The sequence below is a fragment of the Leptosomus discolor genome, chromosome 13, assembly GCF_034619465.1.
Source record: "Leptosomus discolor isolate bLepDis1 chromosome 13, bLepDis1.hap2, whole genome shotgun sequence".
Classification (NCBI taxonomy): Eukaryota; Metazoa; Chordata; class Aves; order Leptosomiformes; family Leptosomidae; genus Leptosomus; species Leptosomus discolor.
This window is the reverse complement of record NC_141403.1, coordinates 22,731,287-22,751,842: the sequence shown is the minus strand read 5'-3', so window position 1 is coordinate 22,751,842 and position 20,556 is coordinate 22,731,287. Positions and strand designations below refer to the sequence as shown.

Below are 20,556 nucleotides of genomic sequence, written 5' to 3'. Positions count from 1 at the left end.
AGTGAGATGCTCTATGCAGCTGTGAAAGAAGTGCAAAGAATTTAAAACCAGCAGCAACATTCAGCATCTGAACTCCAAGGAGAATTAGTGCTTTATGAAGACTTTATACTGAGGATTTAGTGGTAAAATCTTAATCCAAACTAATCTTAATCCCGGCCATTGCAATTTAACTAGAGGACAATCTAACTGTCCTGTTAGCTTCCCTTGGTTTCTGACACAGCATTGACACAGTTGTGCAGCACTAGTATTGCTCTGTACAACTGTGGCACATGTACAAAGCAGCAGAGCCTTAATAACACAGCAGGCAAATACTTACGTGCTAAACAGAATATACCTAAGTACAGCTTTTTACATCTTCCATTCTCTGTGACATTCAAAATCCATGGAATATGATCCTAGTATCCCAAATTAGTACGAGTGCAGTAGGATTTTCAGCTTATCATACCTTCTGAGTTGCGACTCACTTTAGAGATGATTTATTTAAAACTGAAAATGACATTTTCAGTGTCAGCCAAACTGGAGGTCTCTTTTTAGATCCAAAAGTAAAAGGACTGAAAATAATAGCATGAAGCAAATAAAATACATCCCAATTAAACAGTGACTTCTCTAGTTCAGCAGACAGCGTTATTAATATAAGATTGCTTTTGGAAAAGTCACAAAGTTCAGGACACGAAAGTCAGAGCACTCATATAAATTCACTTTAACTACACTGAAGTTAGAGTAAGTCCTTGCTTTTCACAATCTAACTGCCCGGTTAGATTCTGATTTCCTGAAGAAAACTCCGTGTGCCCTAAAGCTTCTGTTTTTCCAGCTGCCTCAGATGGCCTGACAACACATATTACCTTTCTCTATAAACTATGCTCTTTAACTAACTCAGCAATGCACTGCAAAGCAGAGAATGCCAAGTTCTGCCAGGGGGCTCGCTTAACGCGGCTACTAGGCGGGAGAACAGCCCTCCGTGAACCGGAGCAGGTGTCACACAAGCAGCAGGGCTCCGTATCTGATCATTTCTCTAAAAAGGTTTTCTCGGGAGCCCCCGTAACGCCAGGTTTCACGGAGTACAAGGGTTTTCACGGCCAGATGCGGGAGCCGCGTTCCCAGGCACCAACACGGAGCCGGGTAACCCGCGGGCGCGGGCGGCGGTCACGCCGCTCGGCGCCGTGTTGTGAAACCAGGACAGAGTGCGGCAGAGCCCCCAAAAACGGGCCGGCGGGCTCGGAGTGGGCTTTCCTCAGTCACCGGGCGGGGGGGGGGGGGGAAGGGGAGGCGGGAAGCGAGAGGGCGGGTGTTCACAGAGAGCTCCAGACTCACCTATTTTGGCCAAGCTGGCCACAAGTATCCAGAGCGTAATGACATAAGGGTCCTTGACGTGATCCCATTTGAAAGAGACGATGGCGAAGCTTTGCGGCTGGCTGCTATTTATAGGGCTGTCCGAGCTCCTCGGTGTCAGCGCCGCCGGGAGAGCCATCGGCCCCAGGAGGATCCCCGCTCCGGGTACCGGCCACACGCCCAAATCCTGCTTCCCCTTCCCGGGGAGATCCCGCCTCTTCGGAGGTCCTCGGGGGGCGAGGTCCTTGTCCCGCCGCGGAGCGCGGGACCGCGGTGCCCTCAGCGGGCGACGGGGGGGGAGAGGCGAGGAGGGCCGGTCCCCTGCAGTCCCGTCTGCGCCGGCCAGCTGAGGGGCCGCTTTGCGTGGGGCGGCCGAGGAGGGGCCGAGGGCTCCGTGCACGGGCAGATGCTTCGAGCCGGGGTCCCGCCGCCTGCCCGCACCTGCCTTTATCAGGCGGCTCCCGAAGGGCCAGGAGGCGGGGCTTTCCTGCCGCGGCGGCAGCGCCCCGGCAGCGGCGTGTGCCCCGGCAGCGGCGTGTGCCCCGGCAGCGGCGTGTGCCCCGGCTGGGCACCGCGCGGGAACTCCGCTGAGGGGCTGCGCCCGTCGGCCAGGCCCGGCTGCGGGCACAGAGGCGTCGGGAAGAAGCGGCCGTGAGACCCCGGCGGCGACGGCCGGGTCCGGGGCGCTGCCGCGGGCATGGCCCGGCCGGAGCCCGGGGTCTGCGCCCAGGCCGGGGCGGCGGGGCGGGAGGCCCGCGGCGCTCGGGTGGGGTGCGCGGCCCAGTGGGGTCAGCCTCCCTCCAGCGGAGCCGCTGTGCCGGCCGGTTGCCTGCCGCCGGGGAAACGCGCTCTTTTCGGCTATGCAGCTTCAAACCGCCCGAGAATCTGGCTGCTCACCGGAGACAGCGCAGGTTTCTCCAAACAGCTTTTCCTTCTGTCCGCCAGAGAGCACCGCGGGGCTCGGGGGAGCCACACCGGCGGGCAAGGGCTAGCTCCCAGCCGTCTGGGATGTGCTGTGTCAAAAACGCGTCTTTTCCTCTTCTTTTTTTTTTTTTTTTTTTTTTTCTTTTTTTTTTTTTTTTAATGGTCACAACGTGAAACCTTTCAGAACGTTCCCCCTACAGCCCTCTCTCTTGCTGGTAAAGCTTGCCTGGACGGCCCGTGCTGGGTGGTGTAGGCGGGTGGGCCCATGGCGACCATCGCCCTGCAGCGAAGCGGTGGCGAAGCAGCGTGTTCCCAGGCAGCAGATCTGAGGGCGCCTTTCCCCGCGCCGCAGCAGCCGCAGCTCCTGTCCTCTGGAGCGGGCTCTGAGGCAATCCAGCCGGCCCCATGCGTAGTCCGTTGCATCTGCGACTTTCTGCGGAAAAGCACTGCCTTTTGTGGTGTACTTCCACGAGAGATGGTTTTATCTGGAGTTCAGAAATGAACACGGTAAAGTTCTCCTTCAAAATGTTTGGAAGATTAAGAAATTATTTTTGTTATTTCAGTCACATGGGAGAAAAGTGAAGTACTTTTTCAAAGACTGACCTGCACAGACACTCTATAAATCAATTGACTGGTTAATTAAAACAATAAATTTGCATGGGATGTCACTGTTATGAAGGGTGTCTATCCTTATCACATAGTAGTCTTATTTAGCTAAGGAACTCAAGGAGCTAAGATTTCTTGGGGTAATGCACTGAAGATTCAGTTATTATTACCCCGAAACAAGCGCCGGCCTTGCATTGGACCCTCTCTTCAAATACTGAAACATCTTGGGCTTTTTATTTTGTCTGCTCCTTCATTACTTACGGGAAAGGAAATTTTGCAGGATTTTTTTAAATTAGATGGGATTGGCAACTCCTTTTAGGAAGCATAACAAACAGCAAAATATTTTCTTTCATTTAGGAAATGTTGTAGACAAAGACCTGAAGAATATTTCAGTGTCTAACAACTGGTATCCTATCTACATCATTTTAATCTTTTTGGACTATGGCTTGGGCACCCGAATGTCCTTGATAATTTGCTCCCAATTTTTTAAAGGTTCTACAAGGGGCTCTGGCCAATGTGAGAGTAAGATTTTTGGAAGGAAGCAGCTCTTCATCTGTGTAACTTGTTGCTGAGCCCTGTGGATAGTAGTCGTTCCTGACTGTTAATGTCAGTTCCATTTGCTGCCTCAAGGAGAGCAATGAACTTCAGTAGAGACAAGCAGTCAGCACTGTTGTCACAGCTTATTCCAAGTACCATCTCATCACAATTAAACATTGCAGCTGGCAAAAGGGCACCACAGCTGCCTCAGTGTCCCTTCTTATATATGTGATTATTCTTCCCAAATTAGTTCCACAAAATTGTAACTGTGGTAGAAATAAACCTTACTATTGAAAGTGTTGAAGCTAACCATGTTGTTAGGACAAACATGTCATAGATCAAGAATACCTGCAGCTGTGCTAGAAAAGTGGGAAAACCTTCTCCAGCGCATGTTTTCTACGGATAAGCAAAGGCATTTACTTCACTTGGAGGACCTGCAGCCAAGATCGTGCCTCCGATTGCCCTGAGGTAATGTTCTACTCCTGACAATAGTGACAGCAGCCACCGAGTTACAGGACAATTCTGGGTTTGCTGGTGGAGGTAAGGCAGTATTAGCCAACAAAAAATGTACCATCTTAGCACAGACAAGCTAATGTTAATAAGCTCCTCCGTTGAAAGTACAATGCCCAGCAACCTACCTTGAAGGGATGTTGTGAGAATTTTAGAATCTGTAAAGATTTTTTAAGGCCTTGGTCCAAACTGCTACAAAAGTACGTGATTTTTCTTGTCACAAAATCTTCTCAAAGCAAGGTTTACAGCACTGTTAAAATGCCAACACTGTGTTCTTGTAATGGCTCAAGGTGTATCTGTGACATTTGTCCTATCATCTGACTGCTTATAGGATTTTTTTTAGTCTGGATATCAAATGTCTGTACGTATCAGGGAATTCTTGTGTAATTCATTAACATGTTAGTACGAGACAGAGGGAACAGAGGAAGGAACTGGCATTTATGAACCTCCTGCAGGTGCATGAATACACGGTAAACCAACACTCCACTGGATAGATGTGAACTCGTGGACACTGTGCAAGAATACATTTGCATTTATATATTTATTAATAGATTCTATTTGCTTGAATGTTCTTTATGGAAGCCGTTGCGTAGTTTCCTGTGACCTCATTCTGTATCAGTAACAAAAAGCATCAGCCTGAGTACTAGTTTTGCAATAAAAACATCATATCACATAGTAGCTGTTATTTCCTGAAATATATTTCTCCAAAAATGTCACACAAGGAAGATTTCTACTTGCTGTAAAATGATAGCTTTGTGTCCTCATTCCCCCCCTCCCCACCTCAACTCAAAGAACTCCAAGGTTGTTGCTTCTGGAAATGTTTTGTAAATAATCGCTTAGAGAAAACAATTAGTATTATCTTAGACACCCTTCACATGATCTGTGTCCTGCAAAGATTACTTACTGGGGATTTTTTTAAAGCTGAGGTAAAAGACAATTTCAGTTTGAAAAAAAACCCAACATATAAACCAAAAATTTAAAAATTATATTAATTTTCTCCAAAAAGCACACACAGTATTTCAGTTGTACTAACTTAGAGGTAGAAGTTACAATTAACTTTTGATGTTAGCATTTACAACAAAAGTGTTTAAGCTGAGGTGAAATTAAGAAGTGCATTCCTGTGGAAACCACAATTTTCATAAAGGAAAATGAATAAGTCTAAGTAGTGAAGAACTGGCAAATGAACTGTAAAAAAATCTCCTGATGCAGCATAAACCATCACAAATCACTTATTCTTGTTCCTGCCTTTCCTCAGGGAAATGGACTCATTTCATACTAATGTCGATCAAACATGTAAGCAGGTAAGGGTAAGATTTTGAGGGGAGGATAGTTCCAGTGTATGTTTTTATGCCGTAATTCTGGCTGTGGACATAGCTGACTAGTGCAGTAATCGTTGTGAGTAACATTATGCTAATATAACGGCATGATGAATGCAGAACCACATGAATTTGTAGCGAATCCACTTGATTCAGCAGCTGACATTTTGCCCACTTCTCTCTTAAGTGAGATGCATGCAGCTGTGCAAGTTCGTGATGCAAGGAGCTGGACAGGTATTGCTGGACCGAGTGACATTGCAGAACGTTATGATATGACATACATGATGAACATGAACCTCTGAAATCACTTTGAGAAGCAATGCATTAATTCCGACCACACCCATTACTACCAGTTTAAGTGAACAAAATGAAGACTAGGGTGAGGATGAGTGAGTCAAAGGGGTAGGTGAAAACAGATTTCGCTGGGAAGTAGGATGGCAGAGATTAGCTGGGTTTTTCGTGACTCATTTCAAGACATCATTAAATTTAAGGACAGTAAGAGGAGGGGATTTTAACGAGATCCCTCATTTTTAGCCTCACATCTATTTGAAAATGGCAGACATGTCAGGCAGATTGTGAGATTTCTCCGTTTTGTTGCTATTGTTGCTAATTACTGGTTTTAATGAAGCCCCACATTTGTAGTAATTAGCAGCTAATCTAGTAGGAGTGGGAGGGTAAAAGTGACAAACATTAACGCCACCTATGACCTCAGTCAGGGACAGCCGCCTCCATAAGGGATTGTAGCTGTGTGAGGTCTCAGTGTAATGAGCAGCAAAAAGGGCGTGAGATAGGGAGAGAAGTTGTTACATAGCACCAAGTACCAAATACATTTTATCGTATTATGTTCAGTAAAAAAAAGTACTTTTATAAAGTGCCGTGTGTATTAAAAGGCCTCCTTCTTTAACTTCCAACTTCAATGAAAATTCTTCTCTTGTGTATTAGGACTCTCCTGGGCTTGCTACTACTCAAAGGTGACTGCAGAGATTTTCATCTGTGACCCCCTGCATTGTCCACACTTGCCCTCTTGCACTGGGCACATTTCCACGTTTTTGACGTCCCACTTGTATTCTATTTCTCTGTACTCCTGGTCTTTGCCTGCCTTCCTTTTCATGCGTGTCTTCTGTCAGTACTCACCGAAAATCCCAAGTACTGACCCCTAAGGAGCACTCAAACTGCTGTTTGTGTACAAGGTGCTTAAGCGCCCACACGGCTCTCTCTCTGTCCCTTAAAATTTCAGCTTTGTCACTTCTCACCACGCATCCTTCCAGGTGCTCACACCAGCCTGACCAATACAAATGCATAACTAGGCACAAGACACAAGTCACTACTAGTTTTCTTAGTCATAAGGGACATTGTATTTGTTGATCTTTAAAAATGAGCTGCCATTTTGCTGTGTGTTAAAAAGGCTGGGGGAAGACTGTGTCAGAACCTGTAACTACAGATTTCGGACATCGAATGCATAAAAAAAGGACATGAAAGTGCATCTCTCTGAACTGTTCCTGTGTGCAGGTATTCAGCTTTCTGTAGCTTAACCTGAGAGGGCAAGCAAGGCAAATAACTGAATTGCTTAGGGGAAAAACAAAAGACCCTTAAATAACAAAGGCAGCTAAATAGAATAGTTTCAATTTCTAGCACGATAATTTTACATTTAATTTTTGGGTTTGTATCTAGGCTCAGATGCTTCTTGATGTTAATTTTGGCTGACCTATGGAGAGGGAATCTTTCCTTTTTCCAATTCTCCATGTACCGCACCTCTCTGAAATCCACGGTTCATGCCTCCCTGGCCCAGCGTTACCTGTGCACGGTCACATTTAGAAGTCCAGGTGGTTTCGCCTAGAGTAGCTACAGAATTCAAGATGTCACCTCCAGAGCTCCACTTTTGGCCACCCCACAGGACTTGTAGTCTGTGGGTGGAGGCACCCCCCAATCCCCAAACTGCGGAAGAGGGTCTCCTCACTGCCCTTCATCGGTCTCATGCTGAGGGCTGCAGGGCTGGCAGCAGCCGCTCTCAGGTCGTGGGTCAGACTGGTTTCTATCTGCAGGTCGGGGGGTGGATGGGGATGGTTTAACCAGGAGGTGAAAACTCAGCAACAGGAGTAGATTTCCTTCCCTGTCGCAAGCCAAAGGTTACTGCAATAACCTTAACAACAATTGTCATTACATAGAAAGGAGCTTGCTTCTGAGATATTTTTAAAAGACAGTTGAGATTTTGCGAGAGCAAAATTTTGCTTTTATTTCTTCTCTTTTTTTCTTTATCTAAGTTGTGATAAACAAACAGTGAACCTTGGCTGATGCCTAACAGTAATAATGTAATAATTAGCAGTTACTCTGAACTTAAATCAGGTAAACCAAAGCATCAAATAATTAAATTATTTATGGAACAAATAAAACCTGCCAACATGATTTATGGCTTAAGGTATTGATTATGGCAATTTGATCCACGACACCCAGTCTGGATCCTTCCTCGTTGTTGATGCAGAGTTGAAAACCTACAGATATTTAAGAATGATGTGTTAGAGGTGATGGGGAGTTTTGCTGGATAATTCCAGTTTATAAACATCAAAACATTTAACCAGAACATACGTATTTTTATGAATCTTTCTGTAGGAAATATTCACATGATCAGAATGGTATTCCTGGTCAAAGCTACAGAGGAAGGAAAAAGTTCAGAGCCAATGACAATATCAATAATCTGCCTAATTCAGTGCCAAAACATTGTCTTGAATCTCATATATTTCAGGTGAATGCCCTGATATTGACCATGACTCAGAAGTTAAGATGGTCCTGATTTAATTTTGTTCTGCACTGAAGCAAAACCAATTGTTAAAATTCTGATTTTTTGAGAAAAAACCAAACAAACTGGTTTTCCAGTGGTTTAGGCTTTTAAAAATATTTATTACATTAGTAGAAAAATCTTAGCACTACCTGCAGTTACAATCAGGTTAAAAAGAACGCAGTGCATGTTTTGTGGTCAATCGGACAGTCGTGGAGTGGAACGGGAAGAGATGGTGCTTTGCTGCTGGTGTAAAAAGTGACAGAGATTCTTTGAAGCAGAAGGGCTCTCCACTTTGAATCGAGGGATCTGAGCTGGATTACTGCTTATCTCACCGAAGTTCCAAAGGCCAGGAGGTGCAGCATATACACGGCATGCACTTCCACATTACCAAAATAGGAGCCATAAACTAACCAAGATCAGTAAATGAACGTGTAAACAGGAAGAGCAATATTTTCTAAATATGCAAAGTAATTTGACACAATCATATTTAATAATTAACTACATCAATCTGCTTTGACAAATTTCTGGCATCTGGAAGCCTCTATCAGAGTTATTATTACTAAATCGTCAAGAACTCTTTTTAGAATTGCATAATATATTGAAAAAAGTAACTTTGTCTTGGTGACTTCAAAATGAAAACAAGAAAGAAATTATTAGAACATTACTTTGGAACACTACTTTCATGAAGCTGTACAAACAAAATTGTGCGGTGGATCCAGGTTTTGTCAGACTAACGTATTTTAAACTGCTGTTTCCTACAAAGTCACGCTTTCTGAAATACAGAAAAGTAAGCTGCACAGTGGCAGAGTTATTAATTTAATCTTCTATATGAAAATAAAAATCCACACAGGAAACAAGTTGTTTGGAAAACCTTTCTAAATTTTAACTGCTGTAGCCACCCTGGAGGCAGCGTTCAATATGATGACACAGGGGCGCACCACACCTTTGGGAGCTTCTGGAGAAGCTGTGCCTGGGAATAAGGATTCAATGTTATCACTTGCCCCTTGGCTGCACATTCTTACTGCTTTCCTTCCAGTTCCTTGCTGGACTTTTTGATAAGCCATTTCTGCTTTCAGTCCACTGCAGTCCTGAAGTGAGGTGCTATTAAACCAGAGGTACTTGTTCTGAAAGTTCCTCACCAGCCTAATCTTAGTTCAGAACATCAAGCTTTGTGCGCCTTAGTCTTAAAAAGTGAAGGAAAATGCATGGAAATGCAGATAATACTGAAGAGAGATAAAGGAAGGTACGACTACGAGGGCTGCCCTGGTCACTAAATCCAGTCTCCTGGGATTACAAGCATCACATTGTGTATTTCCTGCATAAATTGCCACACCTTGTCTTGAAAATGTTATCTTAAACACTTTCTACTGGTTAGGAATATTCATGTAATTTCTAGCCTAAATTTCACCTAGAAGTTCACAACCTATTTATTCTTGTGTGAGCATTGTCCTTTCCATTGTTTCTTCTTCTGATCTTTTTTAGCCTATAAAAGCAATCATACTCTCTTTCAGCATTTATTTTAACCTAAACCAGATTAACCTATGCTAGTCCGCATTTATATGACAGGCTGTCCTTTCCCTACCCACCTGAGCAGCTCTTCTTTGAAAAGAAGCTTGGATTAATCCTTCTTGAACAGAGTTCATCAGGACACACACAAGTGAGGTTTTACTAAGCCTTGTAGGCTGGCAGCAATACTTCCTCAGCACCTCTGAACCGCATGGCCTGAAACACACCAGAATGGTATTTGTTTTTAATGGCTACATCCTGGAACCTACCACAATACTCACCCTGAAATACCCCCAAGTCCTACTCTTTTCCACTGGTTTCCAATGAATGAACTTCTAGCGCACTCGTGATTGGTGTTTTGCTATTGCATAATCTTTCATTTCATAGTGTGGAATTTCATTATATTAATATTACTGAGTCCTCAGTATCATAATGTCCTTTCAATACAATCTTCCTCTGCATGGATGATGACTCCAAACTTTGCATGATCAGCAAATGCCAAAAGCATTGATGAAAATATTAAACAGGATGGACCCTAAAGCGTAACCTGGAGGTATTCCTCTTTTGACTTCCTTCCAGCCTGATTCTCTCCCACCTTTTCCAATAGTAGTTGTCTGCACAGATCATTGCAGTGTACAAACAATAGCTTAGCACCTTGACAAACAGAACGCTGAGAATGTGGTATTTCTGCATGAAGTTGTGGTAAACGTTTGCATGTCCTAAAATATGAACATCATCTCTGTACCTCTTACTCTGCTGCTTATACACGACAAACTTCCAGTTATAAAGGGTTTGAAGGCACATGTAATGCCATTGTTAGTGCATAGAATAAAAAATGAGGCAAAATTTCCTCCATGATTATTAGCTTAAAAAAATTTACATGTTTATCCTGATTTAAAATAAAATCAACTTTCATTAGGTTCATGTTTTTCGAATATTGTCTAAATAGATTTAGCTATTTTAAAATGTATTTAGTTGTCCACACATAGAGCCATCAACTCTATTTAAAATCAGGCCTTCATAAAAGGAATTTTTAAACTAAATCAGAGTTTTGGCAGTTTGGGAAAACCACACAGTCAGCAAAAGTTGCTATGCTTAGGTTGAAGAACTGTGACCAGGCTGAAGAACTGTGATTTCCTACAAAATTTTCAGATATGTGAGAAAGTTTGGAGTTGGATTCAAGATTAGGCATAAAGCTTTGTTTTGCTTCTTCAGTGAACGGAGTCTGCAGTTTCAAATGATGTGGTGAGCTTACCTAACATCTCATCATTGAGGAGCAGACGTTCTGAGAACTCATCTAACATTAAGCACCTGGCGCACCCTATCTATGAGGAAAAGCTGAGAGAGCTGGGACTGGTCAGCCTGGAGAAGCCTCAAGGGGACTCTCATCCATGTATCAAATACCTGATGGGAGGGTGCTAAGAGGACAGAACCAGGCTGCTTTCAGTGGTGCCCAGTGACAGGTCCAGAGGTAATGGGCACAAACTGAAACACAAGAGGTTCCATCTGAGCATCAGGAAACACTTTTACACTGTGAGGGTGGCTGAGCATTGGCACAGGTTGCCCATACGGGTTGTGGAGTCTCCATCCTTGGAGATACTCAAAATCTCTCTGGACATGATCCTGGGCAGCCAGCTGCAGGCCACCCTGTTTGAGCAGGGAGGTTGGACCAGGTGATCTCCAGAGGTTCCTTCCAACCTCAACATTCTGTGAGTCTGTGATCACCGGAACGGGAGAGTCTCACAGCTTTTACCTGTTTCTGCTTTTCCACTGTTGCAGCTTGCCACTTACCTTGTGCTAGCTTTAACAGCCAACCGAGCTGTCTTCATTCTCACAGCCCAGCCAAGAATACCAGAAGTTTTCTGCTGAGTTTATAAGCTGAACCTGTTCACTTAAGGTCCAATAAGCTCCACAGCTTGGACAAGGGAAGGAATTAGGGCCATCTGTCCCAGAGCAGGGAAAAGAGGAACAAGTAGACCAGACACAAGCCAAAGCATAAAAATCTTTCCCTTTTGGCAATGGTGAGCAGTTTAATTGAATTTAAGTATAAGCAAATAACCTAGGATGCTGTTACTCCACTGTGTTCCCTAATCTTCCATCTTCTCTATTATCTTCTACAAAAGAAAATTTATGGTTTTAATATTAAAAAAGTCTTTTATTAAAAAATACAGGGCTGTAATTTGATTCATTGAAAGCCCAATTTTCTTGAAATGGAGAAGTCTACTATTGATTTTTTTTTTTGCCAAAAGGTGTTTCTTTCAGGACTGTATTTGATAATGAATCAGAAACAGTAGGGCTACTATAAATTATTAAAAAAAAATTAAATAAAGCACTAAGATTTCGCCAAGGCAGCTCCCAAATTACAAACATATTCCCCGAAGTTTTCCCTTCATGAGTGTTTTTTATGATAGCACCCTTGGGAAAGCAGCATCACACTTGGGTGTCAACAAAATTCTACTTTCCCTGTGTCCCTTATCTCGTAAATGTCTTGCTTCACCTTTTCCTTCTGTGACCCCTAGAGTTATTAGGTGCTTAGCAGAGCAGGCATCAAACATTCTTGTAGGGATCCAGAGAAATTTACAGATTTACTGATACTGATATAATATTATCATTAACATTAACATTAATATTAGGGAGGAAACAGTACCTAATTATACTTTTTTTTTATACTTCTGCTTTTTACTTGTACTTCATTTAACTTTTACTGTGACAGGAGGAATTACTAAGTAGTACAGCTAATACTTTCTTTTTCAAGATTGAGTAACATAATTTTTACTACTGTTTCTGAAAACATTTTAAACTATGATCTCAACATTCCACATACTTTGCTTTTTTCTCCTCTTAAATAAATGGAAAACGTCCTTAATCTACTTTTACAGGTCCGCTTTTACTTCCTTTTTTAACTAAATGTCACCTACCTTTTTTTTTTCGAGAGACAGAGAATGCTACTTCAAGAGTGCATTATTCTGTATCTGAAGGAAACTACACAAGCTACAAGTTACTACTTCTCTATTTCCTTGTACACCAACTATGACAGTCCATATGTTGGGTCAGGCAGTAAAGTCTTGGTTTCTCCTAAGTCAGTTTGCATCACTTTGCATCATTATGTTCTGTACTAGTGACCTTGCACAACTACCCTCATCTCACCGCTCCGTGTCAGATCAGAAAATAACCATGGCCATGCTGAAGTAACGAGTACCTTCTAAAGCAGGGAAGTGAGCATACCAGACCCAGGTTGTGTAATCCGCTATAAACTGGTGCCCAGGGCAGATGTGAAGACAAGCTACATATTACAGTTCTCATTCTTCACTTAAATCAGAGATCTTGAACCTCAAGGACGACATGTTTATGATTCAACAGAAAGAATTTGGCTTTCTGGCCATGCTTGCACAGAGCTTTCAAACTGCTAAGAGACAGGATAATGTCACAATGTGTATGTTGTGTCACTTTGAGAGAGTCTTTATATATCACAGTGGCATTAAAAAGCAGACATCAAAATGTAAACAGTGTGAGATAAAAACATACCTGTGTTGTATATCAAATGATCTAATTGCATTCATTAGTTAATTTGGATCTATGTACTGCATAAGAGTACTGCATCCTTGAATACTATCGGCTGATTACCAGATTTAAGGACGAATCAAATTGCTTGTCATAACATCTCCTTATTTATACTGGTATTTATAATCTTTAGGTAAGATTGAATACTATTGATTATCAGTGGTGATAGGTTTACAAGAAATATTAGCAAACATCTCTGTTTCTCATTTTTCTCTTAAGCAAATGCCTTTTCTTTCTCTCCCATAATAAATTATGGCAGATTGAATTTTGCTCTTTTTATGTGTGAATAGGTGTATCATAATTTAGCTGATGATAATAATATGAGACACTATTAATAAAATCCTATTTCCTTTTCAGTTGCATCAATGCGAGTGTGTTTATAATGGTTTGAAGGCTGTGGGAGAGAGGAAAGAGGAAGAGGCCCAAAAGTATTTCAGTGGAAGTAAGTCATTAAAATTCTTTTGATATTTGCTAGACTATAGTCTATGGAGAAAGAAGTCAATCCCAGTTAGCTACTTCCAAGGCACCTTCAAAACCTGCAGGCTGCTCAAAATTGTAACAGGAATTGGAAACCAAAATTCAAACAAACTCTAGCAATAAATACACAGTTTCCTTCCAGGAAAAAATACCAGAGGCGTACTTATCCTGTTCTGGAGCTCCTGACTAGGCATCAGATATTGACCACTGTCAGAGAAATAGGTGACTGGTATGAATCTGGGTGACCTTTCTTATATTCTTATGATCATACCACATTTAGCTTGAGCAGTGGTGCTCATCAGTAACATATAATGTGGAACTTCGTGACCTAGAAAATAACCTAACAAAGGAAAAAGAAGCTGAACAGCGTCCATTTCTCACTATAGGGGAGGCTTCTGAAAGTTCGGGAAGTTTCTGAAATAGAATGCAGTAGTGCATGAAAAATGCAGTTTAAAAAAATATTAAAAAATCACCAGCAGAGGCTGAGTTCACACAGTATTTGGAATGTTCAGGCTCTATGTAAGCAAGAGATATTTTCATAAAATAAGTAAATATTTAAGCCTGGAGGGTTTTTAAAAAATAAAAAGACAGGATTTAGATTTACAGAACAGATCATTCAGTGATTTCATTATTTAGTTGAAATAATGTGGCACCCGTGAGCATTGATGAACCTCTTTGTTACTCCCACCTCTAATTTCTAGGATTGTAATTATGGACTGATATGATTTTTTTTTTTCTGTTCATGAGTCTTGAATTTATTATCCTACAATTTCACAGACTATTCCCTTGTGGCTGTTATCTGATAGTAAGAACAAAACGTTCTATCTTATTTCCTGTGTAAATTTTACCATGCACAATCATCATATACCCTCTTACTCACATTCCTCTTAAACCATATAATTCCTTCCACTTGTTCTTTAGATGCAAGGTTTTTTTTTCATGCTTCCCAGCTTCCTCACTGTTGTCTCATTCTGCACTCCTGCTTTGGTATGTCGGATTTGGATACAGGTTAATGTACCTTTACATTGTATACCTCACTGAAGTTGGGATGGTATTTACTTCAGCATTCTGTATTCACTGGAAAGACACAGACTCTCCATGGGGAAAATCAGAATATTCCAAAATAAAAATTAATTACTTTCTGGAGGTGCCTGTTTATGCTTTGTATATTGAAAGCAGGGTTAAGGGGGTCTACTGTCATAATTCGGCCATCTTAATGGTACTCTTACAATTAAGCAAGAAGAATGTGGACTGAAGTTACAGATAGTGAGCAAAATATTGTAAATAAGATTTGAATTTCAATTTGTGTCATTTTCCATTTTCTCTTTTTTTTTTTTTCCATTCATCATCTCTTCTCCTTTTCCTTTTTCTTTTTTTTCCTTTTTTTAAATTTCTAACATCCTTGTCACTGCTACATGCTTACCAGGGTTGTTGGTTGGTTGGTTTGTTGGTTTGTTTTGAGATGACAAAAATTATTTATATGCAGCCTGTCTTGAAGATGATACGATTTACTTAGAATTTAAAAGTGGTAGTTCAGATCCCTCCCTCTCCAGTCAAATACTTCACCTTAACAACTGACTTTCGTCACTGCTAAGTCAGTTTCTCTGAAGTTCCTCACAGTTTTATATTTCCCTGACTAATTTCTGTAGCATAATATCATTTGCATATTTTTAAGTGTTAAATTGGAAGTTATTACAACTTAAGTTTAAATACATTTGAAATTAAAGCATCTTTAGCCAGGGAGTGTTATATACATTTACTTCTCTTGAGGAGGGAGATTAAGGCTTGATTTCTACTGATTCAAAAGTTTTCAGTCAATGGCTACCAAGAAAATGGTATCAGGTGAAAACTTGTTTTCAGAAGCACTATTTGCAAAGGCTAAAATCTCTTTGCAATTTTGCAGTTATATAAAAATTACTCGTATTTTCTTTGGAACTGATGAGAGTATGATCTTATTTTAGATCAAATAAGACATTGCTTTAGTTTGCAAACTGAACTATAACCCTCAGTAAACTCTAATCTTGGCAATATAACAAATGCAACAACAACAAAGCTACTTCTGCATGTTGTTCTTCCTTATAGCTATGAGTAACTTCCCATTTATTGAACACAAAGCTTAATATAATGTCAGTCATTCTTTTCCCTCTTGGGGGTCTTTGTAAATTGTATTGCTATAGGAAATGGAATACGGTGACTACCCCACCAAAGATATTACAGAGGAGTGAGCAATACACAGCAAAAAGATCTGTTTTCTTGTAGGTTTTTTTTTTTTTGTCTCCTGCACGCTATCATTTAGAAATCATATTGTTATCTGGCATATTTGAAATGTTTTAGCAGAAATCACAAGATTCCATTCAAAAGAAAAAACTGCTACAGACCTTGACTTTCCTGTTACATCTTTTTTCCCCAGAAAACTTGCTTTATTGCACTTGATTTTGTATTGAAAATACATGTACCTTCCAACATGACCACTAAAATACTTTCTACAGAAAATACATTTTTAAAGCGGATTGATAGCTCATGGCAGACAAACAAATGGTTATTCTGCACCTGGGATTCTGAGAAGACAGACAGCAGTATTTTTACTTGTGGAATTAGGTAATCTTTTGCCTTGGATCATAGAAGTATCTAGAAATTTGGGCTTTTTTCCTTTTTTTTTTTTTTTTATTGGCATTGAATATACTCGAGAGAGGGCTTTTCTGTGGTTTTTGCCTTTTTTTTTTAATAGAGTATAGCTATCTATATATGGGAAGATTGTAAAAGGACTACAGAAGAAATTAAATATTGAGATAACAAGGAATTGAAACCTGAGAAAATGAAAAAGAATTATTTAATTCCAACAGCTAAAGAAAATTAAAACCCCCTGCAACGTAACAAGGGAAAGATCCAACATTTTTAAATCATACATGAAAGAATGAGTCTAAGTTACAGGAATTCTTTGAAATCACTAAGTGGGCTACATGAAATCAATTGATTTAGCATAGTTAAGGTAATAACCTCAAAAACTCAGCCAAAGTGAGAGTTTTTAAGGAAACATACCTTATTTTATAAGTATGAACTAGAGGTCACATTACAAACATTATGTTTTTTTGAGAAATAAAATTACATTATTTCCACAAGATGCACATCATTAAGCGATGTTTTACATTGGTTTGTGTGTCTGCACTTTGGCGTGTTCACAGGAAATAATTTGCACTTCAGATCTTGAGTATAAGGAAGAGACTTATTGGCTCATTTAACTGAATCTGTTGCAGACTTACTGGGAGTGACAGAAGACATTTTCTAGGTTCTCTAATGCAATATAACATCACAGCACCCAGCTACTACCTTGGAAGTCTCCATTTTGTGTTGCACGGTCTCAGCTTTGGTACAGGCAAAGCTCTGTTTGCAGTGAGTACAATACCTGCCTCATTAATTCATTAGCCACATTCTATATTACTGTCATTAGTGTAGTTTCAAGCCCAGACCTTTATAATTCACAACAATTTTTATCCCACTCTGATCAGGATTTCCTTGAATTCATAACAATTTAGTGATCATCATAATCCAAAAGCGTAAGTGTGAGGTTAGTTCAGAAGTTGATCTGAAAGCGGGTAACTCCTCTTGGCCAGCTGCTCTGGTATTCATTCTGGTTTGTAAAGCGATTTACTTTAGGACTTAAGGGCTGCCATCATTCTGGAGAGGAGTAATGACAAACTGCACCTTCATAACATTCATTTTGTCCTGTGTTTAAACTCAAAAATGCTAATTTTTTCTCAGCCTGACTGCTGTTTGTGACCTGATAAAACTTGCAAAATTCAACTGCAGTGAATACACCTTTGGCTTATATTTTTATTTTCTGCTTGCTTCTGAAAGGATGTACTTAGAGCAGTGCAAATTTTTCTTTTTTTTTTTTTTTTTTTTTTTCATTCAGTGGCTACATCACTAGAATTGAAGCAAAAAAAAAGTATTCGTTTGGGTGAAATCACAATAAAAGTTTGTAACAAATTTGTAAAAAGAAAATCACAGTCATTTCCAATAAACCTGAAATCCTTCACTCCAGAAAAAAAATACCTTAAAAATTATTTTCCAGTTTACTTAGCCTCAGGTTTTTGCATACACTAAAACAAATGCAAAATGTTTACTGTTTAAAAAAAATCATTTAATTATGAATTGTTCAAAACCAGTAGTTCAGACATTTTGATATTTTCATCAGTCACCAATATTTTTTTCAAGTAAAACATTTTCTAGTAAGCAGCTCAGTCCTCTTGGAATTATCATTGAACTTTAAAAATAATTCATGTTGTATTTAACTATAAATAACAAAGATGGAAATGGTCATCATATGCAAATCAATCATTGTCTTTACCATCTGAGCTGATTTATTATTAGTGCTGAAATAATTTGCCCTAAAAAGAATTTGAAAGCACAACTAATTGTTTTCTATTTTTTTTCTACCATGAGTGTTGGCTTTTCAATACTGATCTATTAATGAGAGAGATTCTGATACAAAGTCTTACCTGAGTGGGACCCAGGTTCCACTTCTGTTTTCACTAGTTTGTTTGTAAGGGGTATCCCACTGGGTCAGCGGGGTAAATAGGTCTGATGCTGGTTTCTCTGTACTGAGTTAATTTTTGGCAATCACAATTGATTAAGAATCAAAGTGTTCCAGCATTGTTCTACCAGGTATAGTAGAAAACAATGTTTTCCTATTATTAATTGTAATACACAGGACAATAAACGAAATTACACTGATCAGTAGGAACAGAAATATTTGGAAAACAAACTTACATTGTATTAATTCAGAATGTTAATCCCCTAACACACATCCCATAATTCTTCCAATTTACAGTAGGTCTCTATTCAAGTACAACTCGTTCTTCTGGTACAGTAACATATGAAGAAACAAGTGAGCTAAGGTTTAGCATGTCAGAGACTGAGGCAATTTCAAAATGTTGTTGTCTAGACTATGTCTGCTAAACCACCATCCGTACTGAAGGAGGTGTAGGGTACAGGGAGTTGTCAAATTCACTGGAAAGCAGGGTTCGCTTACTCTTGTTTACATTTGGTGTGAAAAGGTCTGACATTTTATTAGTCAGTTGTATTTTTGGAACCTGAAATTCTAAGGAAAGTGCCCCAGGTGCCCTGCAGCTGCTCAGGGAATTTAAAGTTCATGTAGCTATCAGTATTCTTCTAAGAAATTATTAATCATAATTGTCAGGAATGACAATTGCTCTGGGCAACTGCAGCAGCCTGGGTGGGAAACATCACCTGTCCCCGGGGCAGACCCAGTCTGCAGGCTGCCCAGGAGCCACAGACCCAGGAAACACACACTAACATGGCAGGATCCCCTGCAGAGGGTGATTGGACTCCCAGGACTTTCATGGCAAAGAAACAAATAAGTATTGATGTCTTGGAGCAAGAAATCCATATTTTCTGGCAAATTTTCGTTTCACTGAAAGGTTTGTTACTAACTGTAGTGTGAAAAGGATGTACCAGGGAGTAAGTAAGACAAGTCTGCGAAATTTCCCTGAGAGATCCCAGGAAACGAATATGGTGGCAGCATGCTTCTCTGCCGCTATGGGAAAGAGAACACTCTGCGGTCCTCTCTGCTAAGGATAGTGGGGATGTAAGCTTATTCTGCTTTTGCATCTCCCCAAACGCTGATCAACCATAGGGCATCACCTGCAAATGGTGACTGTCTCTGAGATATGGATGCAGATCACAACGTCATTATTTAACAATGGAATAACTACACAGTATGTATAGTAAGACCTGACAAGTCATCCTAAGGTCTTGCTGGCACTTCTAGTTTTGTCAGCCTGGATGTACATGCCTAACCGAATAGAATCATTCTTACTTTCTCACTTACCAAGTTTTAGGGAAAATTTTTAGCATGAATGGCCCCAGCATTTGCTGTCAAGATGTAACCACAGGATGCTCATTTACAGAACTTCTGATAATGAGAGAAGATACAAATGAGGGAGAGTCAGGGTCCCTGGTTTTAGGTATTCAGAGAAGCCACAGTATAAGCAGTGTGAGTAATGAAGAAAACTGGAAACACCCGAGATGAAAAACAGGGACATGGTGAGCACAGCACAAAAGAAGAGCACAGTGAGGCACGGCATGAGTTATTTTTACGTGGCACAGCAAGGAAATGTCCTGAAATGGAAAGAGATATGTGTAGTAAGCTGGGCCGAGGGCTGTGGTTCTTGCACACAGTTCATGTCTTGATGCCTCTTCATGATTTTATCTTTCTGGGAACCAGTACTCTTCTTTCTCAGATCTATGCTGATTCTTCTATCTGGAATGAATCTCTTGTCTCATAGTAGGTCAGCGATGGTAGATTCTGTAACACTAGAGGCTGAAGCTAAGAACAGAGGCAGGCACAACAGGAAGAAATCTTTTTTTGCCATTCTTTCCCTTTCACTGTAAGATTTGTTGTAGTGTTGTCCAGTTATTACAGTTCTACAGCTAAAGCAGCACATAACATCAGAATTTGATGAGGCAGGGAAACAAATTCTATTTTTTTTGTGGATATAACTTTCTCATGCGTGTAAAAGAGGAGGTGTGTATATTTGCAGATTTGTTGAACCATGCCATCACAGTAAACTCTCTTAGGACCCAAGAAATCATACTTTCTTTTTAAGGTGAAGACAAAATTATTTAAGATAAAACTAGTATTCTACTAGTAGGAAAACTAGTATACTACTACTAATATTCTACTGCAAGGAAAGTCTGCTTCAAAAGGCAATACATACAGCTTTGGTTCTTTCTTATTTTTATTAATTTTAACTTAATGTAACTCCATTAGTTTCAAGAGGGTGGATCTTCATGCTATTGTATGCGATAGGAAAACAGCCTCTTACCGAATATTCCAGTCCTTGATTTCTTACCGGTTATTAAACCACTACCATTCTGTCTTTCTCCTCTCTTTTACATCCTCCAACAGTTCTGGAGTGACACTGCAGAACTACTTTCCTCATGATATACACTGAAAAGGAATTTGCATCTGTGTCAGAGGCTGGAATTGAA

The 20,556-nt window shown here is 40.5% G+C and overlaps 1 protein-coding gene across 1 annotated transcript in view; it reads right to left on the bottom strand.

Moving 5' to 3' along the window:
• SLC9A3 (solute carrier family 9 member A3) overlaps positions 1 to 20,556 on the bottom strand; it is a 115,876-nt gene that overhangs the window by 50,882 nt on the left and 44,438 nt on the right. Inside the window, exons 2-3 of the mRNA XM_086472482.1 lie at positions 2,480 to 2,686; positions 1,312 to 2,158 (exon numbers count right to left, since the gene is read on the bottom strand). Coding sequence (XP_086328608.1) covers positions 1,312 to 2,158; positions 2,480 to 2,686 — 1,054 coding nt within the window. The remainder of the gene's footprint in view (positions 1 to 1,311; positions 2,159 to 2,479; positions 2,687 to 20,556) is intronic.